Here is a 27,436-nt window from a genome sequence, read left to right as displayed (position 1 = left end):
CGGGAAGGGAGAGACCAGACTCTCGAACATCTTGGGGGAAACCTATGTATTAACTAGTCTACTCAGTTTCCTGTGCAATTTGTAATTTCTGTTATGTTTCTTTGAATAAAATTCAGTCCTTATTCCCTTACCAGTTGATATCTATCAGAATGTTTCGCCAAAAGAAAATTGATAAAGCTATTGAAAGAGTTCCTGACATGGAGCCAGTTGATATGGACATCAATATGATTGGAGGAAAGGATGTGGTGGAGAGAGCTGATGTCGTTCGAAATTGTAAACCTAAGAGTGCCTCTTCGATGGAGGATTATAACAAACTAGACATTCAAAATTACAAGAGTTAATTAAAAAAATAATAAGAAATGATGAGGTTTGGATAAAAAAAGTAACATCAATATAATTTTTTAATAACTATATTGATTCTAACTTTATGTCCTCCTATACTAATCTTTCTTACAATAACATATTCTCATTCTTACTTTTGGATTTGAACAATAGATTTAAAATTATACATTAGTTTTCTGATTTTTTTTTTAATTAGTACAATTATTTTATGATATATAAATCTAATGACATGTTTAAATGAGATGTAATAATAAGCATATACTAAAAGTGAGTAGTGAGGGTGGAAGATTGGTTGAAGGGTTACACAGTTATGTGGATAACCAAATTAAGGGTGACAGTCCTGAAAACATCACGTCGAACAAGTAACAAACATAATTAATATAAGGGAAGCATGATTAGCTAGTCTTAGCACATAAGACAAATATTAATTTAATTTAAAAAATAAGGGAAAAATACATAGGGGAGAATATATTTGATATTTTTTATTCCAAAAGAATAAGAGAAATATATATGATGCACACATCTTGAAAAATATTAAAAAAAAAATATGTATATGTGTGATGAGAGAAAACAAACTCTAATAATCAATAAAAAAAGAAACAAAAAGTCTACCAAAATCTCAAATTTAAATGAGATTGTTTAATAGATATTTTATATTAAAAAATTTAATAAAATCCATCATAATCCTTCTTGAAAACATATTCATTGAAATTTGTATATTTTTTAATATCAAAAAACTTTTTATAAATTATAAAAAAAAATAATTAAATATCATCATATTTTATTGTCTTTCTTAAAAAATCTTAAAATTCTTAATTAAATATTACATGACTTATTAATACTATTTAAAAATATTATTAAATATCATAAGACTTTTACTTTTAAATTCGATTAAAAAATCTTTTAAAATTCTTTAAAATCCTCTGAAGTATTAAAATTATTAAGATGAAGAATGCAAGAAACGTGAAAGAAAGACGAATGTTCAATAAGCATTTTCCGGACAAATGGAGTGATGGGAGCAGAGAGCACGCAATGAAAATGATCCGAAAGCAAGGAGTGCCACTCTGCTTTCATCGTATTATACAACAAAATGGTTTGTTTCATCATATTCTGGATATTTTCGTTCTTTTCCACTTCTTTTTTTTTTTCTTTTGTCCTTAAATCTTTTGTTTTGTCTTTTTGTCAACCCCGAAAAAAGAAAATGAAAACTTGTTGAGAAAGTTTCACTCAAAGAAAAAAACTGCGCTTGTGACGGTTCGAAAGGCTGAAGAAGAAAGAATAGAAAGAGCTTCTTCTTATCACTCAAACCCAAACCCCATTTTTCGTGTTATGGGGTTAACAATTTGGAGTTGAAGAAGGCCTTCATCATTAACATACTCATACACTACTACATTGCTTTCATTTTTCTGAAGAAAAAAAAAATCAAAATATTAGTATTACAGTTTTCTCATCACTCTTGGACGGTGGGGTCCACCCCGTGTGGCTTTGTCTTCCTTTTGCAGTTTCCACTCTTTCCCAGAACAATAAATAGATAAATTTAAAGACTACAATGATAATATAAAACTTATTTTAGTTTATTTTTTTCAAAAAATAATGTCACAATACTTTATATTTTTAGAGACTAAAATGGTAGTATACCATGATTATACCTTCAAATTCAGTAAAATGATTTTTTTTACAAAATAAAAATAAAATTTCATGAAAAAAAATACTTTTTTTTTCCAATGAGGAGAATGAGAAGATAATAATACTATTTATATTTATGGAGAGAAAAGTGTTAGACTCTCAAACATATTTCTTTAAATATATTTTTTCTAATGAGTTAAAATTTATTGAAAACTAAAACAAAGAGAATAATTAATATGATGCAATGTCATAAAATTTTGTTATTTTTCATAAATTTCAATTGATAAAAAAATATGTAAAAAAATATATCAAGATTATGTTTCTGAGCATTTCTCTTTCTCTTCGGGAATTAACCAATCGATGAGATTATGTTTCTGAGCATTTCTCTTTCTGAGCATTTCAACTTAACCCTTCCATTTATCATGGATGAAAATATATAACCTAGAAGAGAAGAAGACAAAGTTAAAATTGAAGTGTAAATATTAGGAAAAAGCGAAGACACAGAAAAACGCACGTCATCGAACCTTCACAATGCAGCCACCACCCAAGGAAAATGACAAGGTAAACAAAAAAACAACACAAAAGCTCATTGTAATTTTTACTTGTTCTTTGGTTTTTCATCATTTTTTTCTTTCTTTTTATTGTTTGGTTTTTCGCTGATACTATGAACTTATATTGATGGTGAGTGAAGTTGCTACTGGGGTTTATCTTCTTTCTTAGAGCATTTTTTTTATTCGCGGGAATTTGCTCAACCAAATAAACTAAGTCCCTTACAAAATTTCATATCACTAGTTACTTGCTAAATTTTGAAGAATATTCTTTGTTAAATAAATGTAATAATGAGAAGCTTTCATGTCACGCTCCAAAACGGAGATTATGCTGACTTTAGGGTATAGTTGGTGAGTATTGATTGCAGCCATAATTATATGAGTAAATAACTTGCTGAAATTGCTCCTTCATTTGGGAACTAATAGGCTAATTAATTACCAAGCCTGTACTTATGAATCACATATGCACTGAGCTTGTTGTGGGTAATGGGGCTTCTTGATTTTACAAACCAATAGCAATTTCTTCAAACTCATTTTTTCCTATTAAGTGACAATCAATTGGAATACTAGTTTTGAAGCTTTGCTCAAGGTTGCTAGGTTATCACATATATGAACCTCAGTGGTTGTGTGTTGAAAGGGTTTACTGTGATGTGTTGTCTATCTAGTCTTGGATGAGCACACTTCATTTATAATAAGCAAAACAGAATCAGTATTAATTACAGAAAATCAATTTAATAATGAGTAATAAGACCAAATCCCTAATTGCTATCAAGTAATAAATAGGAGAATAAAATATATTCTAATATTGTGAAATGTGAATTGTGATTCCATTCATGTTTAGCTTTCCTGCTTCACTTGAGAATTACAATTTTCTTCTTACTTTTCTTGGATATCAAGTTTCCTCCAAAGAGGATTCAGTGTCTTCAGATAGAATGTCTACCTCAAGCAGAGCTAACCCAATTAGCATTTGCATTACCATACATCTCTGCAAGTCACTTATTTTTTCAGCGTAAGACTTTTCTTGAGGTTAATCAAATCAATGGCATGCTTTTCTTGAGGAAATATCTGGTTTTGTTATTGTGAGATGGTTAAATAATTTTTTTTTCCCCTTGTCTTTGTTGAAGTTTGACATTTGATTTTACAGGTTTATCTTATGTTTTGCATCTTAGAATGTAAACTTCTTCTGAAACTGAAATGTACAAGGCATATTTTCCCTTCATTGATTTAACTTGTTTGCAAGACGCTTTACTTATTTATTCCACATGAAAATGGGCGGTTTCTAGATTTTTTTATTAAAAACATTGTTTTTTTAATTTCGCTGTTCTTTGTAGTAGATATTTATTTATGTGTTTGTTATTCCTTGCAGGCTGGAGTTTGTGATATATGTGGTGCTAGTGGATTTGATGAAACAATTGTTACTTGTTCTAAATGCAACATAAACTGTGAACATTCGTAATGATCTTCCATTCACCATTCCCTTTTTTCTACTTATATTCCTTCTTTCTATGTCTTTGATTTTTCTAGCTAATTACTTTCTCATTTTGTTGCCTTTAAGAAAGCTTATTAATACTTAAAAAATAGACCAGTGGTACATGTATCTGCTATCTATTTGAATTTGCATACTTTTGTCAGGAAGCTTGAGAACTTGAAAAACCTCAAAAATACTATTTGAATAATTAGTAATATCAAAGAAAGATTAAAAAAACTTAACATTTACAATTTAATTTGGCCACATAATTTTACACATTTTCTATGACTTGACAAATTATTGCTTTTGACTTTTAACCTATGGTTTCAATATTTGCCTTTGTAGTATAAGTGCAGCATTAGAACCTTGTTTCTGAATCAATGTTATTTCCACCCCATTTCAGTTACTGCATGCGATTTAATACCTTAATAGTTCCTATAGACTGGATTTGTGAGCCTTGCAAATCCAAGGATGTTTCGACTTCACCACATGAAGTGAATCAGGGTATTGGCTTGAGGGCTTCTAAAATGCGACAGCCTGTCAAAACAGGGAAAGTGAAGTTCCTTCCCGAGGATGAAGTCCTTAGACTTTATTCTGGCAATTTTCCCTTGGCAACAACCCGGAAAACTTCTGTTGGGTCCAAAAATGTTGTTTCAAAGATTCCCTCACAGACTCCAAAACCATATCCTTGCATATCACCTCCTAAAGTACTTGGGAAGCTTTCAAGAAATGATGAAGTACACAAGAAGTCAATGACTAATCAACATGCTTCTTGCTCATTATCAAAAGGTGAGAGTTTCTCTCCTTCTTTATTGCCATCCCTATTTTTCTGTTCTTTCAGAAAGAACACGAATTCCTCTTAACATTTATGTTACATGTTCTTATTCTTAAAAGCACAAAATTTTAAGTGGAGGCTGAACTTGCCTGGGTTTTAATTTGATTTAGTGGAATTAAAATATTGTGCTTCCTGATACCTGTTAAGTCAGTTTCTTAGAGTCACTGCTCGGATTCAGTTTCTTGAAGTTAATAACTTGACTGGATTTTTCTGAAAATTTTATTATACATTTAGTGAGCTAGATTTAATTTTCATCCACTGACAGACTGTGTAGAACCACAGTGTGACTGGTTTAGAAAGAATGTTTAAAGCCTTTGCTGTGCAAGTTTACCATGAGGTATGTTTGTGATTTCTTTTTATGAGTATGGATCTTGTAGGACCGCCAAAGGAGTGTATAGGAGAAAATCAGCTACCCTTGGGTGGAGTGATACCTGGTAAAAAAGTCCAAACCGGTGATGCTCAGAAAGAAAATCCTACTAAAGGGCCTTTTGAAGCTTTATCAGCAGGAAAATCCTCCCATATTGTCGGTTCAGGTAGGATACTTTTCTTGTTATGATTTAATTCTTTGCTGTGCAAGTTTACCATGAGGTATGTTTGTGATTTCTTCTTATGAGACTATGGATCTTGTAGGACCGCCAAAGGAGTGTATAGGAGAAAATCAGCTACCCTTGAGTGGAGTGATACCTGGTAAAAAAGTCCAAACCGGTGATGCTCAGAAAGAAAATCCTACAAAAGGGCCTTTTGAAGCTTTATCAGCAGGAAAATCTTCCCATATTGTTGGTTCAGGTAGGATACTTTTCTTGTTATGATTTAATTCTTTGCTGTGCAAGTTTACCATGAGGTATGTTTGTGATTTCTTCTTATGAGACTATGGATCTTGTAGGACCGCCAAAGGAGTGTATAGGAGAAAATCAGCTACCCTTGAGTGGAGTGATACCTGGTAAAAAAGTCCAAACCGGTGATGCTCAGAAAGAAAATCCTACAAAAGGGCCTTTTGAAGCTTTATCAGCAGGAAAATCTTCCCATATTGTTGGTTCAGGTAGGATACTTTTCTTGTTATGATTTAATTCTTTGCTGTGCAAGTTTACCATGAGGTATGTTTGTGATTTCTTCTTATGAGACTATGGATCTTGTAGGACCGCCAAAGGAGTGTATAGGAGAAAATCAGCTACCCTTGGATGGAGTGATACCTGGTAAAAAAGTTCAAACCCATGATGCTCAGAAAGAAAATCCTACAAAAGGGGCACCATTTGAAGCTTTATCAGCAGGAAAATCTTCCCCTATTGTCGATTCAGGTAGGATACTTTTCTGGTATTGATTTAATTCTTTGTATTATGTCAGATGCTTTTTTCTATTGTTAGTTGCATTTACTCAAGTCTCTGTGTGCAAATGCGGGCATGTATATTAGTATGTATCATGATATTAGTCACTTGTGTGGGTTTTGAACCTATCATCTCTTATTTTATTCCTTTTATTTTTGCTCTCTCTTCTTTAGGTGATATCCGCCGTGCTGATGCTGAATGTAACAAATCTAATATTGAAAAAAGTGATCTTCGGAGTGTTCAGGAAAACTTAAACCTTCATTGTAAATTTTTACCCTCTTCATTTCCTGCTTGGAGGTATGTACCCCTCTTCCCTTGTCACTGATAACTTTTTTCCTTAAATTGCTCTTCCTGTCATTTGCATATTAAAATCCAATCTGTAGTAACTAGCGAGAATTAAAGTCTCAAATTTCCTTTCAATTTTATAGTTTACTATTTACTAATTACAATGACATCTTTCGAGCAATATCAGAAATGACTGTCAATGGGTGCATAAAAACTATATACATTTACATATGCGCAGTGTATTTTTGTGATCTCTTCTCTAACTTTGAATATTTATGTTTGGGGAAAAAAATTTTGCTCCCTCCCTTTATAGTGGCTAATATCAATTCCTTGTGACAAATACTGGCATCTTGGGGTATAAATATAATTACAAGCCATCACAATTGCAAAACTTGGATTCTTATTTTTACTAAATAAATGGTGGTGAGCTTGTAAAGTTTGTGATCAAGTCCCTAGACTTCTAATATTTTTTAAGTTCCTCCGTGTAAATGACATTCTATTAACAATTGTTAAACCATAGGAATTTGTATGAAAACTCAAAGTATTGGGACCTATAGAATTAGGTTTAATGTCATTAGGTCCCTATAGGAATAATCACACATTATAATTTTGTAACAATTCTAAATGCTTTTGACCTGTTGCCATGCCTAAAAATGACACACGAGATATTAGTTATTGAGAGAGAGATGATTGAAAATCTATTCAGGTGATTTAGACACTTGCATAGAAGGTTACTGCAGACACCAATGAGGAGAGGATATTGCATGATTTTTAACCTTGTGACAAGAGATAGAAAGGGACCAAGGACATTTAGGAAATTATTAAAAGGGATCTCATGATGAATAATATCCTTAAAAACTTGGTTTTTAACTGAGCAAATGGCATTGTGCAATCCATGTAACTAATCTCACCTAGTGATGAGGCTATTTTTTAATTGTTGTTATTATTACAAATCAACCTATTGCTGCTTATAATTATAAAAGCGTGGTTCTTGTGTGGGGTGATGATAGTTGTCCAGACATTATCCTAACAAATCCCTTCGACTCCATGGCGCACTTATGCAGATCACTGTCCTCTTGGCTGCTGCTAAATTATTGAACATTTACTTACTACCTCTTCCCTTTCTTGAAGCTGAATTTGTTATTATCAAATTGGATCTTTCTGGCTGCCCAAAAACAACTCATTGTAATAGATCATAGGCTAGATCCTTATTTCTTTTATTTTTTGGTCTATTGAATCCAATCTTTGATTGCCAAAGCATTATCTGAAAATAGAGGTTGTTATGGGTACCACGTGCAATGGTGCAAGTGCCAATCATTTGAGGAATGTATTGCAAGTATTATATGACACTTGCAAATGATTATGCTTTGCATTTAGTTGGGTGAAGGGTACAGTTTTATTAATTTGAAATCTAACATGTTGACCATTTTCTAGGGGTCAATTCCAAATTCTTCAGACTGCTGTATCTAGTGAATTTTATGATGGGCTTGAGGCCCAACCACCATGCATTGTTAACAAGAAAGCATACAAATTTTCAACAGAAATGCCATCAGTCCTTCAACTGGAGTCACTTCCTGTGTTGAATGCCTTGACTGACATATTCCAGGATAATTCTCCTAGGCTTCAGGATATTGCATTGTATTTCTTTCCATCAGAACTTACTGAGAGGTCAGCTTTTACTTCTTATTTTGATGATCCATTTTTTTTTTGTGCCGGCCAGGGCAGTATTTGTTGTTTATGCTACTAATACTACATGTTCTGAATTGAATGTAGGTCCAGAAAGAACCTGGATAGCATATTGAAGTTTTTGAATGCTGAGAAATCAATGCTGAGAAGTTATATTAATGGAGTAGAGTTGCTGGTATTTACCTCAAATCAACTTGACATGGACTCAAAGGGTACGTAAACTGTTTTTTGCATTAGCTCTGCTCTGCCACTTCCTTAACACCCTAATCTACAATTCATTTCCATGAATATTTGATACCAAAATTCAGATTAGAGAGAGCAGGTTCAAAATATTAAAATTTTCTTTTGAAAATTGTGGTTTGCTGAATTTGCTTGTCGTATTTGCCTGCATGGCTCAATCAGCATTTATTATTGCATTTTGTCTTGGCGAAGATGACATCAACTAGTTTGCACAGGTGCTATAGCTGCAGTAAATGCTGGACATTTCCTGTGGGGAATGTTTCGCCAAAAGAAAATTGATAAAGCTATTGAAAGAGTGCCTGACATGGAGCCAGTTGATATGGACATCGATATGATTGGAGGAAAGGATGTGGTGGAGAGAGCTGATGTCGTTCGAAATTGTAAACCTAAGAGTGCCTCTTTGATGGAGGATTATAACAAACTGGACGTTCCTCCAGGCTTTGAAGAATTTACCAAAATGTCTAAATGAAAATTTGCTGCAGAAAACCAGCACATGATTTGTGAGACCTTGCATATAGTGTAGTGGGCAACCTCAAATTCTGAAGAGACTTAACGAATTCAATTAAAACATCATCATGGTATTGGTATACTGGTGTAGTAAAAAATTATAGTTAGCTTGTATGTTCAGTTTCTGAACTCAGTTAAAATATCATCAGGATTTGGTATACTGCTACAGTCAGAAATCGTAGCTAGCTTGTTTGTTCAGTTTCTGAACTTAGTTAAAATATCATCAGGCATTGGTATACTACTATAGTTAGCTTGCTTGTACAGTTTCTGAACTCATTCTGACCAGGAGTTTGCACATGGCCTATGAATATATCAATGGAAGAATAGAATGTGCATTTGCATATTTTGGGTTCTTGTTTTTTTTCCCACTTGCTCTTTCTTCCGCACTTGTCCATGAGGGGTTAATTTAACCCAAAAACTGGGAATTGGTGAATCGTGTCACTTAATATGACCCGACAAAACAATTTAGCATTAATTATTTATTTTTCTATCCTTCAAGTTAACTCATAAAATATTGTTGAAAAAAGTTCACTGTTCCAAAAGTACATTGTACTTTTTAGGCGAATTTTTAAATGGTACTACTATATTGGAGTGCAAGGGTTGAGAAAATTAGGTGGAGAATTGTGTAGACTTTTGTGGTACTTATATTGCCAGTGTCGTTCACTTAAATAAGTAGTGATTGATATTTAAGATTGTATTTATTTTTTTTTTCTTAAGGGGGCGTATGGTGGGGTTGGAATTTTTACATTTCTGATAGTCATGAATTTTGGAAATCATCTCTCGTTGGAATGAATAAAACTTATTTGCTTAACCATAAACTTGAAGCTGAAATATAAATGTAATTTGTGAATTGGGACATTTGTTGTTTTATAAATTGTTAATAATTCTGTATATATATTATCTATCTTCTCATCCATATGACTATATGCTTTAAAGGGTGCTTTTAAAAGTGTAATGTCGATGGGTCTATGCATGAGAATGGCGGAAAGGCGGCTTGTTCAGAGATTCCTATGGCACTTGGTCTGGCTGTTTCATGAGGAATTTTGTTTCTGCTACAGTGTTAGTGGCAGAATTGTGAACAGGATAAGAACTTTGGCCATTCACATGGTTCTGTACAGATTAGACATATTTACAGAGAGACTAACTCTGGCTGATGCTCTCTAGATAGAGCTCATGCATAGCTTATAGGTTGAATCACACCGGACAGGGCCCTAGATTCTGTGGCTATTTACTTATTCAGGACATGTTGTCCATACCATCATCTCGTTTGTGTAGGCAGGTTTCTTAGGGCTTTGTCCTCCTTTATACCAAAAAGAAAGAAGAAATTGATAAATGCTTATTATCCCTTTGAATATTGACCTGAATATGTTTCTCCTTGGCACCATCACAACCATAGAAAAGGAATTATGATTCTCGAGGACATATTAGATAAATGGTAGAGATTGGGTTACTCTTCTAGTCTATATGGCAAGACACTGGTATATGAGAAATTCGAGTGTGCCTCATATTAAACCCTTAAACACTTCAGTGAATGGAAAGATGAGTACCCTTGATGATGGAATTAATTTTAAGGAACCTAAGTTACTAATTGGATTTGTTCTTATTTGTTAACTCCTTAAAATTTTAAGGAATCTAAGTGACTAATTGGATTTGTTCGTATGTACCTCAGAAAGGGGTCACCAAAAAGATATTTGGCATGTCACAACCAAGACATTATAAAAATAAATGTCAAGGAAATTCCAATAATTTTTATTTCTATGTATTTTTTTTAAATCGACAAATGTTAATTTTTTTTTTAGTAGAAGAGATAAATCCATAATCTTTTTCCTCTTCTCTTAGCATCTAGTCCACCTTATATCTCCTATATTTCTATGTATCTAATTTATGAAAGTTTAATTTTTCCTTTTTTGTACTTTAGATAAATAACAACTGAGTTTATTTTTTACCACATTCGAATTTTTTCATATAAAAATGACTACATAATTAAAATACTAATGAAATTTAGAAATTAATTAAAGGATTAGTAATAAGAAGAAATTAAAAAATAAAATGGGTTGTTAAAGGTCCTTACTTCTTAACATTGAAAAAAATTGAGGCAAGAAATTGAGGTTACTAGGTTAGTAAGGCCAACTTCTCTATATACACAATAAAATGTGATATATTGGTACTCGTTTATTAAGTCAAATTTTGTGAGATTTTCATGCTTATATTTTTATGCAACAGTGAAAAATGATAAGTTTGTTTAAACTTATTTGTTGATAAAAGTACTTCTTTTAACAAAATAAGTAATTTTGTTTTTTTAATGTTTGTCTAAATTATTTTTATTTAAAAAAAAACAATTTTCTATTTAAAACCTGGCAACAAGGGACCATCTTAGGTTATGTCACTTAACACAAATCCAAACAAAGTATAAAACCTGGCAACAAAGGACCATCTTAAGGAACAAAATTGCTAGCACAGGAATACGGAAAGACAGACAGAGTTGTAAAAGTAAATCTGTCCAAATACCATCACTTATCGACTCAAGTTTTTATCAGTGGCTCCTTACTGGTCTGATAGAGATGAGCCAAACTGAATGATCAGAAATTGGCCAAGACAAATTTTGAACAAGTTTACAATTACATTTTTTTGAAAGATTTCTATGCATTAGCATATGTTCACAACAATGGGGATCTAACTATCTAACTAAATCGAGCATGGCCAAAAATTTTGATATGATGCAACCTCCCCATCTTCGTAAAAATCTGGATGGGAAGTAATGTGTGCTTTAATGAGAAACTTTTAAACCTCCTGCAGATTTATGGTCTACTGATAATCTACCAACATCTTCCAAATTATCATTGGGCACTCTTTCATAAAAATGATCTCTGAGAAATTCCACAGCCATGAATGTAAGCGCTGAAGCTGGAATGTACCATGTAATCCTGGGGACGCTACCTCTAAACATCCCCTTCATGCCTTCTGTAGCCCATATATTGTGAATTGCATCTAACCAGCCATTATACCTAAGAAAATGTTAGACAGAAAATTACCATCAATTTAGCTTAGTCCAAGTTCATCAGAAACATGACCACTCAACTCACTCCACTGTCACAAAATAACCCTGTTTGTGACTATGAAAAGAAAAATTGAGACTAGGTATATCACAAGTTATTCTGTAGATGCCCACTATACTAGAAAATCAAACTCCAAGCCGATAAGTTCACAGACTATCAATAAAAAATATCCAGTATCCCGGTTGCAGGAACACATTGTGCATGCCATAACCAGTTAGAATATTTACTAAAGGAATTGATACCTCAAAGTTGAACCCTGCACTTGCAGTCTAGTTTTAACAACATCCAAAGGAGTGGTGAGATATGCACTGAGACCTGTTCAATTATAGTGAACAATACTGAGTTTTATGGAAGACAAAGAACACTGCAGCACTTATCATTTAAGGCAGAGCACTGGACATACCACCAGCTAATCCTCCTAAAACCAGGCCCTCAACTGAATTATTAACATGCCAATTTGGGCTAGATATCCATCTTTGCTCTACATAATCTTTAGCATCTTTCAAAGCTTCATAGAACACAACCTATAGAAAGAAAACAACAATAGCATATAAACAGTATTCAAATGCACGAAAAGAGATAATAATGGTTAGGAGCTATGACCTTATTTTTCAGAAATCAAGGCCAAGGTGATCACTAACACACCCATCTATAATTACGTGTGTTCACTCCAATAGACAGTAAAAATGCAGCAGTTCCTTTAACCCATTTAAGAGATAAACAAATATCTAAAAGCACAATATTATAAATCTGGGAGACTATATGCACTATGTAGTGTTTTTGGATAACACTTCCATTATAGAATTGAACAATATTCATTTGAAATGAAATGGTTCACTAATACTATCACAAGCAGAAGACTTTAAAAATAATGATATATCAAAGACCATATGAATTTAAATCTTATATCATTTCAAACAAATTTCATGAAAGCGCTCTTTTATTATTTCTTTTATATTCCAAGTAAAAACAGGAAGAAAAATGTGTTTTTTTAGTTCAGAACAATTGCTAGAAAAGATCTCTCTGGTTTTTCAAGTACAATGTCTTTGAGATTTAAAATAACATAATTATCTATTTATTGCTGAAACAAATACCAGGTGTGGCAGATGAAGTAATAAATCAGACCCAAAAAAGGAAAGAGCATCAACAAAAAAAGGGTTTCAATATGGATAAGAACAGCAGACCACCTTTCCGGATCAGCTCTATGAAGACAATACTTGATGTCAGAATATACAAAATGTGTCCATGCTTTCAAACCTCTATGTCCAATAATAAAAATATTCCTTACTTGAAATTTATTATTTCCATAGCCTATTTCAAAGTTTAGCTAGCAGTACAAAACAGAAGATAACTTGGTCGCATAAGACAAAGGACTTTTCATAAAAATGAATAGGAACTCAACAAAATAGTATAATATACTTAAACAAAAAACAAAAAATATATATAACAGATTATAGAAGAGTGGAAGTAGTAAAATCATGTGGGTTACATATAATACCATTAGGCCAGCAAATGGAACATCCCTTGCCAATGTAGACAAATATCTGCAGAAACAAGAAATATAAGGAATTAAAATCGTGCATGAAATTATGGGACCTAAAAAAGAAATATGTTTAGAATTAATTTAGTAATTGGCCCATTACAAATGGATGCAAACTCATTTCACAGCTTGCTGTTCAAAAATTCAAACTTCCTTATGACACTTATTGCCATATACAAAAAAGGAGAAATAAATCATGAAAAGGATGCCCTATTGGTGCCTAGGATAATATAATGAGAAAAAGGGCTTCTCTTATTTGTGGATTAAAAGATACAAGATCATATTTCTAGTGTGTACCCTGCATATAAACCCTTTAAGCCCTGTGCTTTCCATATTGAACAGCCTGCATGTAACATCCCTGTATAATAACCATATATTTGTGTGCCAGGCTTGATTGCGATGCCATCATTCACTACAACGGAACTCCAAGATGCAATTGTGCCTTGAATCTGCATGCGTTGCTTCATCACTTCACATGGAACATACACAAAAGAACCTAGAGTATCACCTGAAAATAGAGAGAAAAATAAGGTACTTTTTGAGCCCTTTGTTTGACACTCAAATGGTTCTAGATGTCATGCTCACAAAACCTTCAAATTTAGCAAGAACAGAAATTATAGTAGAGCAGGAACAGAATTATGGTAGTGCACCTAACTTATTCTGAACTTCTCTTCTTAAAAAAGAAAAACTTGGCCAAACACAATTCCAGTAAGCTCTAAAAACTAAAAGTAACTTTTTAACAAAGGAAAAGACAAAAATGAGCTTCCATAGAAGTGAATTGGGGCAGCTTCTACTTTTAAAGAGAAGAAAAGCCAAAAAAAGCTATGCCAAATGCTACCTGTGTAATTATGAGGAATGTGCAATAACAATTATTGATGTCCAAAACGGAATACTTAGGCATCTTGTAACTTACTGAGGAAATAATAATACAAATACAACAATAGAATGTGAGAGACAAAATGTTTTAACTTTTCAAAATCAGATGATCAGAAGATACAAAAGTATTACTAATTTACTATTAGATGGTTCAAATCAGCTTACCAACAGCTCCAGCAATGAAATGTGCCCAGTGGCCCCTAAGGCTAGGATGTGAATCCTCAATCCACTTTTTTGTGGACTCTATGACACCAAAATATGTTGCGCCAGTAGCAAGAGATCCAATAATACCAGGTGTTACACCCCTGTAAAAGCCTACAAAATTTTAAATCAATCACAAGGGACAAATCTCCAAGTTTATAGTCTAAAGTGTATGTTACAAAATTCGTTAATAAGTTTACAACAACAACAAAGCCTTATCCCACTAGGCAAGGTCATGTTACATAGATCATGAATAAGTTTAAATAGAGAAAAAATAAATGCTGAAGTTACCACTCATCTATCTAAATGCATGCTTGACTATGATCATTTTGCAGTCAAAATAGGCTTTCAAGCCAAAAGCACTCTCTTAAAAGTTTTGATTATATGAATTTCTGAAAGAAAAAAAAAATTAACTTAAACATGCATGAAATGTCATTTAACATGAGGAAATTTCATGATTAGAAACCATTAAAAAAACCTTAGCAGGGACAAAAATATTAAATGATCAAAATAGCATACCTTTTAATCCATCAACCTGCCACACATATCGCACCATCTGCAATATGTTTTTCTGGTTCTAACGGATGAATGATGTTTCCAGAGAAGGAGAAAAACTTTAGATGATGGAGCCATACATGAACAGAAGCTTTCATGTAACTTTTTAAATATGTGTGCATACGTCAACAGTACTTTCTAATTTATCTATAGGCTGCCATTATACCTGAATTCCATTTAGAATAGCTTGACTTTGTAATCGAGTTTTAACAGTATCCACTGGATGCATCATTCCTTCCCCAAATGCACCCGCAACAGCTCCCCACAGAAACTCTCTCCATACTTCAACAATATCAAATTAGTTCTAATCATAAATTTAAAAACAAATGAACAATTTTCTGCCACAATAAAGTTTTGTTAGGGAGGGATGAATGAGAAAATGAAAAGGGGGGTTATATGACAAAACAAAAGGTGTATAATGCAAAGAGATAAGATTTGTGTCCAAAGAAAAGGCTCAATTTTCTCATAGGTTGTGCCTCTGCCGACCAAAAATCCAGATAATGATACATAACACAATTGAGCAGCTCAGTCTAGACATATCATATTAGTGTGCATTTTAAAATCTGCATTCAATTGTTTTGACATAATGCTAAGCCTAGCCAATCCATTCCATGAACCAATTAAGCCAAGATTATGGGCCATAATATTGAAACTCACACAAAGCAACTTTCCAGTGGAAAAAATTAATTGTAAAATAACAACACTAAACCAAAAACCTTATGTCAATACCTAGAAGCCATGACTCAAACAAACATATACAAGAAATTTCTATTATAATTCTCAATTTCCCGTGAGACTGGGGGAAAATCAAGCACATTACATCACATTGATAAAATTGCAAATTTCTACAAACAGCAAAGAATATGCCTTCAGCATCAAGGAATTAGGAATTTATTCGCCATAAAAAAAAATTAGGAATTTATCCTAATCCTAATGGAGCTTAATTTTTGTACCCTCCGTTGGAAAATTTGAAATGCTGAAAATAAAAGAGAAGGTTCATACGATCCTTCGCTCGTTTAAAGAAACTCTTTACTTATTTTTATTGACAAAAATGAAAGCTAACAATGCGTAACATGCAAACGAAAGAAGTTGTTAATGCAATCAATGGCTTACAAAAGAAATGGCGATGCATAACGTTCTCCGAAGCTTGCGATTCGCTGGAAGTGGAGCTCTGAACCGCCATTGAACATGTAACTAACTGCGACCTCTCCTCTAGGGTTTTAAAAAGGTTTCTTGAAAAGAAAGAAGGTTCAGGAATATTAGAGGGCAAGAAACCAAGCAGGAAAAAGAATACTAGGAAATTGTTTTACAATTTAAAAAAAAACGTCACGTAAAATGAAAAGTTTATACAATGCTTATTAATATTTGAATTATTAAATATATATTAGTATCTTTTTTTGCTGAATGAAAAAAAAATTGCATTGGTATCTGAAGCATTTGTTAAATATTTGCATTAGGAGCAATAAAATATTTTTAAAAAATATATTGATATTTAAATTACAAGAGAAAAATACTTATAAAGTCAAAAAGTGATTATGCAGAAATTCTATTTTAAAGTAAACTTTCACACTATGTTTGGTATGGTGGAAATGGAGGGAGGAGAGAGGAAAGGAGAAGAAATATATAGGAAATGAAAAAAAAAATCTTGTTTGTTAGGATGGCAAAAACGAAAAGAAAAATTGTGTCTTAAAATTTATTTTTTATTTATTTGTTCCATCAAAAAGATTTTCATTGATATTATGTTTTTCATCAAACATAATTGTTGTTGTTTATTTGTAATCAATTGTTAGTGTGTAAAATAAGGGGATAAAAATAATTTTCAAATGAAAAACTTTTGAAAAAAAACATTTTAATTTTTAACCATCAATTTTTTTATTTTTTTATTTCTCATTTCTATTTTTTCTCAAACCAAGCATTCTTAAAATTTATTATATCTTTCACTTAAAATCACATATTTCATATAGTACTTATTAATTAACTTATATTCAGAAGACCATTTCTAACTATGAGTGAAGAGGGCTTTTCAAAACTTTAAAAATAATTCAAATTATTCATGTGGTGTTAGATGTTTATGTTGTTTTATATCATTGAGTTTACAAATTTAATTTTAAAACAAAATCTATTAATCTCTGTCTAGTTAAGAAGAACTTGGGAGGAAGGAGGAAGGAGAGAGATGAAAATTATTTAGTTTGTTTGATAAAAAAAAATATAAGTATAGAAATCATTTTAAAATTTGCAATATTCATTATACTATTTCTCACATATTTTAACTCATTTATTTATGTATCTCCTTATCTCTTCTTTATTTATTTATTTATTTACAGACAAGGAACCTTACGAGTGAAAGGTCCAACTATTATATCTCCAAGCAGTAATAAACTACAATCAGGTGAAAGACTACTAAGAATGGTGACACCAAGGCTGGGAATATGCCATATATAGTTGCTAACCAATTTGCCACAATATTTGCTTATGCATGCTTCACTCTAACTTTCCAATTTCTCCTACAAAAATTATGAATATGATGGATCAAGTTGTTGCAAGAATGGTTTAGGAAACATCCTTTGGAGATAAGACCCATAGCAACCTTTGAATCATTTTCAATAATAACCTTTTTGTGACCAACATTCCAAGATAAAAGATAAAGCTTATACAGCCCACCATAGTTCAAAGTCCAATACATCAACAACCCCAATGTTCCTCATAAAGCCACTAACCCAATTATATGACCAATACCTAAGCAAACTTGCACATGTAGCATTACTACCATGGAAAGTAACAGAATTGTCAACATTCCTTTGGCAGATTCCACATAACAAGAACTTCACACATTTGAGATTCATTTCTCAGGTCATTATTCTCACCTTTGCAAGTATTCTCATGTTCATAGGTCTACTCAACCTAAGTATTTATTTTACAAGCCTTTATAGGCTTCACCTTCCCACAACTTTATCAATAAAGTCACATACTTACTTGATTGTACTTACAAAACAAATTCTAGAAGAACCAATTCCCTGCACTTTTGGTTCCCCCTTACAAGTGCTATTTTATAATTTAAAATCTCTAGGATATTATTTAGATTTAAAAAGGATATTATCTTATTTATAGAATGTTGTTTAGAACTAAAAATATTATCTATAAATTAGATATTTATTTCCTCTTTTAAGATTAAGATGTTAGGTTTGTTCTTGAGATAAGAAGAATCACTCATTCTAAAGAAGGGGTCACCACCTTACATGATAAAGGGATGTCATGTGAAGGGAAGATTTGCAAATTTATCTAGCTTGTCTTAAAAACTTGTTGTGGATGTAGGGATGAGGGCCCAAACCACATTAAACAAATTTGAGATCGTAGATTTAAGGATGAAGGTCTGAACCACATAAAACAAATTTGTTATCTTTCTTGTTTTTCTTATGGTGTTGGTATTTTTGTTTGATGGTGTATTTTCTTATCAATAGGAATAAAGAGAGATGTGTGTTTTTCCCCAACAATGGTATCAAAGCAGATTGATCCTGGGACCTGGTGACCAAAGACGAGTATTGAAGAAGCTTGAAATAGCTAATGGTGGATCTATGTGGGGTTCTTATGTCGAAAGTCATCTTAGTAATGTAGAAGTCAAGCAGCATGGTCCAATGGCGGTTGTTAACGGCGGTGCAAGTTGAGACCATCCAATACTCATAGAGCAAATTGTGAGGATTATACCAATGAGTGAAAGATAATTGTGATGAACATCTAGAAGCAGAGAGTTGAAGATGAAATTAAAATTTTTAATTGAGAGAAGGATTGTTGGAAACAATTTAAATATGTGATTTCCAATCTCTAGGATATTGTTTAGATTTTAAAAAGATATTATCTTATTTCTAGGATGTTATTTAGAATTAAAGATATTATCTATAAATTAGAAACTTGTTTCTTCTTTTAAGATTAGGATGTTAGGTCTTTAATAGAAGTTATTGAGCTGAGAAGAATCATTCAGCTTAAAGAGGGAGTTACCACCCTAAGTGAGAAAAAGAAGTCACCTGGAGGGAAGGTTTGTAAGTTTGTCCAATTTGTCCTAAATACTTTGTTATGGAAGTACGGGTGAGGGTCCGAACAACATTAAACAAATTTGTTATCTTTTTTATTTTTATTTTTATGGTGTTGACCTTTTTGTTTGATGATGTATTCTCTCATCAATATGAATAAAGAGAGATGTGTGTTTTTTCCCAATAATTTCATAGAAATAAGAGGCTTACACATACTCAAGAGAGAGCAAACGACCTTTTTCATTGATGAAGAAATAAAGAATTGATTAACTTTTTTGTAAATATTTATAAAAAAAAAGTGATATTTTATGTAAGATTTTTATTATAACTTTAAATTATTCAGTAACTTTTTGAACTATTTGAAAATTTTCGATAGGTTTTTAAAAATATTTTCTCTTAATTGGGTTATAATCTTCCATTTGTTTTTTATGGCCATAACCATGAGTTGAAGATGAAGTCTATGCTTATGTCATTATTTGGTTTTGATGATGCATTGCAATTTTGTAATTTGGACTATTAGTAATGAACATTAGCCTTTAGTATTGTTGGGTTTAAATGCTTTAAAATGCATGATTGGGCGTGAAACATGCATATAAACTAGATTGCATCATGAATATCCTCTTCGGGTAATTCAAAGTAAGATTTGTAGTTTTTTTAAAGGCAAGTAAGATTCATAGTTATAATTAATATTATATTAAATTGGGTAATTTTTTTTAAAATACATAAGTCTTTAATCCAAGAACAAAATAATCCATCAATGGATCAATATAATCAATTATCTCATGACTATTTTTTTCATCTTTGCACAAGGTTTGCAAATAATCAACTATCCACTTAAGATAATTGATTATTTGTCCCTAAAGCAAAAATGAAAACGTGCACAGTTAATCGATTATCTCGTAACATAATCAACTATTATGCTATTAATGATACTCAGGTAAGACAACAAATAAAATAATTGATTATCCTTAGCAAATAATTGATTATCTTTGTTTGAAATCTATTCAAATGAATTTTCGATACTCTCTCAAAGTGATACTCATTTTTCATAATTCACTTAGAAATTTCAAAGCAAGTTTTTAAAGCTTTTGTGTGTCATCACTCTGAAGATTCATTGCTTGCAAAAAAAAACAAATTCTTAACTCAAGAATCAATGGATCTTGCTATGAAATCATGAAGGGGAGTTCCAATGCAATAGGATAAGTGCATCATTTTCATATTTTTCACTAATTAGGTGAATGTTTTCCTATTCTTTGCATTCTAGGTTTGTTCTTGAGAAGTGTTCTCAAGGTTTGTGTTTGTGTAGTAGATTTCTACATAGTCGTAGTGTATTCTTGTAGGTTTCACGAATAGTTGCATATGTGGATTGCATATTGCATGTGAGGAAGGATTACTTGTAATCATTGGTTTGATCCGTGTAAATCCAAGCTCGAGTTATTTGGATAAATTGGATGTAGATCACAAGTTGTGATTGGATCAGTATAAAAATTATTGTGCAATCTTTTCTCTAACCCTCATCTCTTTGCATTATTGTATTCGGTTCTTTGTATTCTTTTGTTCAATTGATCTAATAATTAATTTGATATTAATAAAATTGAACCTAGGAACCAAGTAGGTTATTCACAAAGCATCACATATCTCTTTATCAATTAAAGTGATCTTCAAATTTTGGATCCATCAAAGAAAATTTTGCAAGAGACTTTTCCAAATAAAAAGGTTTTCTAACAAAAAATTTAATCCTCCAATTCTCCCCTCCTATGGGAGATAAGCCAATATATTCAACAATTTTTTTAATTAAGTCTTTGATTAATTTTTTTGTTAGTAAAACTAATGATAATTAAACAAAAAAATCATTTAAAAAAATAAATATAAATTTAGGGACTTAATTAAATTTTATCAAACAATTATAAAACCAATCAAGTAATTTAACCTTTTTCAAAGTTCATTTAAGAAGTTAAAATAATATAATATTTTCAAAATAAGTTGAATGGAAGCTTGCATAACAAAGAATAAATCCCTTCCATTTTTCACTTGAGAACGAATCATATATTTTCTCCAAAATCATTAAATGACATTATTCAATTCAATTATTCAATCAAATATTATATTATGTAAACATATTATATTTTATTTTTCATTATATAATGACATTATTCAATTATATTTTTCCTATATCAATAAATTTTCAAAATACAATCAATTCCAATTTAATTGGTTAATTCATTTCTCAATTCATATAATAAATTATTTAGTAATCAAATATTAATATATTCTATTTTAATTTTTTTATCTTATCATAAATTCAAATTTTTTTTCTCTCATAATAAATTATATTTTTTTTCCATAATTGTAATTATAGTAAATGAATCTATGATCCAAAGAATACTATATCAGATGAGCTAAATATTAAGTGTATAATAACATTTAATAAGATATCAATTAGTTTGATAAATTTGTATTTTACGAATTGATTAGTCTAATTACATGTGTATATGTATAATATTTAACCTCAAATCAATTCGTATTTATAATTTTGTTTAGAGATTCGTGTTTATAATTAGATAACCAATTTTTTATAATTTATAAAATGCTATTATTAATTACATGTTTTATATAACCCATTCTATTGTTTTTGTTAAAAAAATTTATAGAACTGTTTTGTCGAATATTATACAATATTATTTATAATTATGATATATATTTTTTATTATTGTAAAAATATTATTGCAATTAATAACAGCATATGTTACTTTAAATGTAACAAAAAAATATTACTCTAACTACTACTAATTGATTACAAGTTAATAAACAAATAACAATCAATCCTTTTTTTAAACTCAAATCAATAACAATCATTCTATTACTTTATATTATCACCTTAAATATTAAAAACATATTTTCTTAAATATTATGTATTTCCTATAATTAAGTAATTCTATTATTCTATTACATTAAATTAAATACTTCATTAAATATTTTATTATTACCTTAAATGATTAAACAAGTGTTTCCATTTCTCGTTGATTTAGGTTTATACTTATTTTTTAATATATTTAGCCCTAAAGAGAACCATTAACATAAATATTCAGCCCATGGGATTTTAATTATTGCAATAATGACTATTTTTATTCTATTGTATTTTTAATCAATCAAATAAATCATCAAATCTTATGTAGATTTTAATTTTATATAATGTGAAATCAATTTATTAATTTTTTATAATGAGTGATATTTGTTAGTTGAACATCAAAACATTCCTTTTAAAATTTTTGCAAGAGTAGTATACATAATTATCTCAAGGAATAACAATACATGTGACAATCTTTTGTTCTCTATTGTGTCATGTCTTTCAATCTTTAACTCTATTGTTGACACTAAAATTATGAGTTCTATTTTATTTTTTCTTTTTACTTGATTCATCTTTTATTATATATCTCTTTCATTATTATTAATTTTGTTTTCTTACGGGTTAGTTTTTGGTTATGTACACATAATATTTTGGGAGACAATACTCACTTTGCCTCAAAAGAATTAGTCTACGATGGTTGGTTGAAGGATATCTTTTAGTGTAAAAAATTTGTATAGATTTTGTTTATTCTATTATAATTTTTTTTTTGTCAAAAAAGAGTTTCATTTATTTTTTATTTTTTAATCCTCTTCCTCTAATGTCATATTTTTTTTTTACTTTTATCATTTTAATCTATGACAACAACAATAAATAATATTTTTATTAAAATCGAATTAAATTTCAATCTTATTAATTTATACAAAAAAGTCAACATCACAATCAAATTAATCTTACTGCTTATTTAATTATTAATTTAATATAAAAATCTATTATAAAAGAATATTTTGTCACATGAGCAAATGTTACTTTTTGACAAAGATTAGTCATTAAAAAGTTATATATTTTGTACCAATTGTTAGACTAAATCTTTAACCTGTGATATTACAAACTACAAAAGAAATACAGGTTATTAACAAAATGCGGAAAAAAAAATCAAAATCATACCTCCAGCCATTGCCATAAAGAATTTCTTATTTTGGTTCTTCCAAGTTCTCTCTCTTTCTTTCTCTAGATGGTGTATCAGACTGAATTCGAAAGGGATGAGCTCAGGGGCCAAATTCATATGCTTATATAGGCATTCTACCATTAAAAATGCATTTACTAGCCATTACCACTCATTATTGGCTATTACAATTCATTAGTGGCCATTAATAATCATTCAATTTGGCTTCCAAAACTGACAAGCGTTACAGATTTTCAAAATGCTAGGACCAAATTATTACATTCTCCCACTTGGTCCAAACATTTTGACTTAATACTCAATCTTCTTAAGAAATGAATATACGAATCATAGCGATAGTTCCTCTTATAACGAGTAATATCATCCATGTATTACAATATACTCAATTTCCCAAGCAATATACTCAAAGTAATAATAAAACTTAATGAATAAACCCAATGTTTATTCTTGGTCCAAAACATAATTTTTCTCAAATAAATCAATGTGCACCCAAATATGAGAAAATATCATAATATAAAAGTTTCAATTTTAACATATAAGTATACAATCATAAAGTGGAACCAAGTCTCATTCTTTTTACATGATCCTTAAATTTAAACGGTGGCATGCCCTTAGTTAAAGGATCAACGATCATCAACTCAGTGCTTATATGCTCAATGACCATTTTCTTATCTTTTACTCTTTCTCTAATGGCTAAGTACTTAATGTCGATGTGTTTACTTCGACTTCCACTTTTGTTATTCTTAGCCATAAAGACAGCAGCTGAGTTATCGCAAAAAATTCTTAAAGGCCTTGAAATAGTATCAACTATCTTTAGCCCAGAAATGAAACTTTTAAGCCATACACCATGTGATGTAGCCTCAAAACAAGAGACAAACTCAGCTTCCATGGTAGAAGTAGCAGTCAAAGACTGCTTAACACCCCTCCATGAAATAGCTCCACCAACCATCATGAAAATGTACCCAGATGTTGATCTATGAGAGTCAACACAACCAGCAAAGTCTGAGTCTGAATAACCAATCACATCTAGATTGTCTGTCTGTCTATACATAAGCATGTAATCTTTGGTCCCTTGAAGGTACCTCAACACTTTCTTAGCATCTCTCTAGTGGTCAATACCTGGATTACTCTGATATCTTCCTAACATTCCAACTGCAAAAGCAATGTCAGGCCTTGTGCATACTTGATAATACATGAGGCTTCCAACAACTGAAGCATAAGGAATGCTTTTCATTTGTTCTCTCTCAAAGTCATTCTTTGGACATTGGTTCAAATTAAACCTATCACCCTTCACAATGGGAGCAACACTTGGTGAACAATCTTTCATCCGAAATCTCTCTAGAATTTTGTTAATATAGGTTTCCTATGATAGACCCAAAATACCTCGAGATCTATCTCTATGAATCTTAATGCCGATGACATAAGATGCATCACCCATATCCTTCATGTCAAAATTCTTAGAGAAAAATTGTTTCACCTCATGTAGCAAACCCCGATCGTTGGCTGCAAGTAAAATATCATCTACATATAAAACAAGAAAACATATTTTACTCCCACTGACCTTGTGGTATATGCATTGATCCATGGGGTTTTCATCAAAACCAAATGAAGAAATTATCCCATGAAACTTAAGGTACCACTAACGGGAAGCTTGCTTTAAACCATATATAGATTTATTAAGCTTGCAAACCAAATGCTCACCACTATTAGAGGAGAAACCTTCAGGTTGTTTCATATAAACCTCCTCCTCTAAATCACCATTAAGAAAAGTTGTTTTCACATCCATTTGTTGCAACTCAAGGTCAAAATGAGCAACTAATGTCAAGATTATACGAAGAGAATCTTTCTTAGATACTGAAGAAAAAGTCTCTTTATAATCTATTCCTTCCTTTTGAGTAAATCCCTTAGCAACAAGTCTTGCCTTGTATCTCTCAATGTTGCCTAATGAATCCCTTTTGGTCTTAAAGATTCATTTACATCCAATAGCCTTTGCCCCATTAGGCAACTCTACAAGGTTTTAAACTTTGTTACTCTGCATGGAATTCATCTCATCCTTCATGGCATCATATCATAAATTTGACTCTTTACAACTCATGGCTTGATCAAAAGTTTCAGGATCATTTTCAGCTCCAATATTATAATCAAATTCTTGCAAATATACAATATAATCACTAGGAATAGCTGATTTTCTTACTCTAGTAGACCTCCTTAATGTTGCATCAACATTTTCTTGGGGATCATGTTGTTCAACTGGTTGTTCATCATTTTCATGAATTTGATTATCAACTTGATCTACTGGATTATCAACAACAGTTTGTGGAATGCCAATCATGTGTTGTTCATAATCCCTTTGAACTTGAGGGGTATGAATTACAACCAATCTTTCATTTGATGTGGAAGGTTGAGATTCTATATAATCAATTTCAGAACCTAAGTCCCTCAATTGATCACTCCCACTGATCAAATCATTTTCAATAAATTTGGCATTTCTTGATTCCACAATCCTAGTAATATGATGTGGACAATAAAACCTATAACCTTTAGACCTTTCAGCATATCCAATGAAATACCCACTAATGGTCCTCGGGTCAAGTTTCTTCTCTTGTGGGTTATATATTCTCACCTCAGACGGACAACCCCAAATGCGCATATGTTTCAAACTCGGTTTCCAACCTTTAAACAACTCAAAAGGTGTCTTTGGGACAACCTTGGTTGGAACACGATTTAATATATACACTATCGTCTTTAGTGCTTCAGCCCACAAGGATTTACGAAGATTGGAGTTGCTAAGCATACTCTGCACCATGTCCAATAATGTCTGGTTCCTTCTTTCTACCACACCATTCTAATTTGGAGAACCAGGCATAATGTATTGGGCAACAATCCCATGTTCTTGAAGAAACTTTGCAAAGGGACCAGGTGCTTGTCCATTCTCAGTATATCTGCCATAGTATTCCTCCACCTCTATTTGACCTCACTATTTTTATTTGCTTGCCACATTGGTTCTCAACTTCAGCCTTAAAGACTTTGAAGGCATCCAATGCTTCGTATTTGTTATGAAGCAAATAAACATTCATATATCGTGAATAATCATCTATAAAGGTGATAAAATATTTCTGACCACGTGCATCCATATCTGGACAACAAATATCAGTATGAATTATTTCTAATATTCTTGAACTCTTGTTAGCACCTTTCTTAGACATGTTGGTCTACTTACCCTTAATGCAGTCCACACAAGTCTTAAAGTCAGCAAAATCTAGAGTATTAAGTACCCCATCTTTCACTAACCTTTTAATCCTCTCAATGGAGATATGTCCTAATCTCCGGTGCCATAACATAGAGGATTTCTCATTAATATTACACCTTTTAATACCAGTTTGAACATGCATAGAACTATAAGTGGCTCAAAATTATAAAATAACTCAAATAAAGACCATCAGACAAGATACCATTCCCAACACATTCAGAATTATAAAATAACTCAAATGATGTGTCTTTGAAATTAAAGGAATATCCAAACGGTACAAGTCTTGAAATAGAAATCAAGTTTCGGGAAAAACTTGGTACATAAAAGGTCCTTTCTAATTTTAAAATAAAGTCACTACTTAAAGTCAAAATGCAAGTTCCAATGGCCTCCACATGTGAGCCTAGCTTATTGCCTGATAAAATGCTTTGCTCACTTCCCATTGGTTTCCTTAGGTTTTGCATACCCTATAAAAAATTTGCAATATGAATAGTAAATCCAGAATCAATCCACCAGGTGTTAATATTAACACTAACCATATTAGATTCATAACATACTAATGAGATTGATTTACCTTTCTTCTCAAGCCATTTTTGGAACCCGGGGCAATTCTTCTTCATGTGTCCCTTCTTCTTGCAAAAGAAACACTTTGTCACCTTCTTAATATCAGCTTGAGGTGGTATTTTACCATTCCCCTTCTGATTAGCTTGAGACTTAATTGCTTTGTTCTTCCCATAAGCAGTAGTCAGCAATGCACTCTCACCCATCTCCATTACAAGCCTTTCTTCTTCCTGAACACACATGATCATTAATTCATTGATAGACCATTTATCTTTATGTGTGTTGTAGGAAATCTTAAATGACCCATATTCATGAGGAAGGGTGTTCAAAATGAAATGCACTAGGAAGGACTCAGACATATCAACCTCTAGTTTCTTAAGTTGAGCTGAAATATCTCGCATTTTCATGATGTACTCACGCACACCTTTCACACTAGTGAGCCGAAGAGAAGAGAACTTCATGATCAAGGTGCTTGCTAAAGTCTTATC

At 31.6% G+C, this 27,436-nt stretch overlaps 2 protein-coding genes across 2 annotated transcripts; one reads left to right on the top strand and one right to left on the bottom strand.

Annotated features, from left to right (window-relative positions):
• The first annotated feature begins 2,305 nt into the window (after positions 1–2,305).
• Positions 2,306–9,202, top strand: LOC100796899 (uncharacterized). Its single transcript, XM_006578484.4, has 11 exons — positions 2,306–2,529; positions 3,883–3,968; positions 4,388–4,773; positions 5,197–5,352; positions 5,450–5,605; positions 5,703–5,858; positions 5,956–6,114; positions 6,315–6,438; positions 7,861–8,094; positions 8,200–8,324; positions 8,568–9,202. Exons 1-11 carry the CDS (start codon positions 2,500–2,502, stop codon positions 8,819–8,821), a joined length of 1,866 nt encoding a protein of 621 aa, XP_006578547.1. The 5' UTR covers positions 2,306–2,499; the 3' UTR covers positions 8,822–9,202.
• A 2,142-nt stretch (positions 9,203–11,344) lies between these two features.
• LOC100790921 (S-adenosylmethionine mitochondrial carrier protein) lies at positions 11,345–16,372 on the bottom strand. Its single transcript, XM_003522946.5, has 9 exons — positions 16,201–16,372; positions 15,254–15,369; positions 15,052–15,109; positions 14,497–14,646; positions 13,753–13,963; positions 13,414–13,459; positions 12,319–12,439; positions 12,158–12,230; positions 11,345–11,864 (listed from the first exon to the last, which is right to left on the bottom strand). The coding sequence occupies exons 1-9, from the start codon at positions 16,268–16,270 to the stop codon at positions 11,627–11,629; spliced, it is 1,083 nt and encodes a 360-aa protein (XP_003522994.1). The 5' UTR covers positions 16,271–16,372; the 3' UTR covers positions 11,345–11,626.
• Positions 16,373–27,436: the final 11,064 nt, after the last annotated feature.

The sequence above is a fragment of the Glycine max genome, chromosome 4 (genome assembly GCF_000004515.6).
Source record: "Glycine max cultivar Williams 82 chromosome 4, Glycine_max_v4.0, whole genome shotgun sequence".
NCBI classification, from domain to species: Eukaryota; Viridiplantae; Streptophyta; class Magnoliopsida; order Fabales; family Fabaceae; genus Glycine; species Glycine max.
This window is presented reverse-complemented; position numbering and strand designations above follow the sequence as displayed.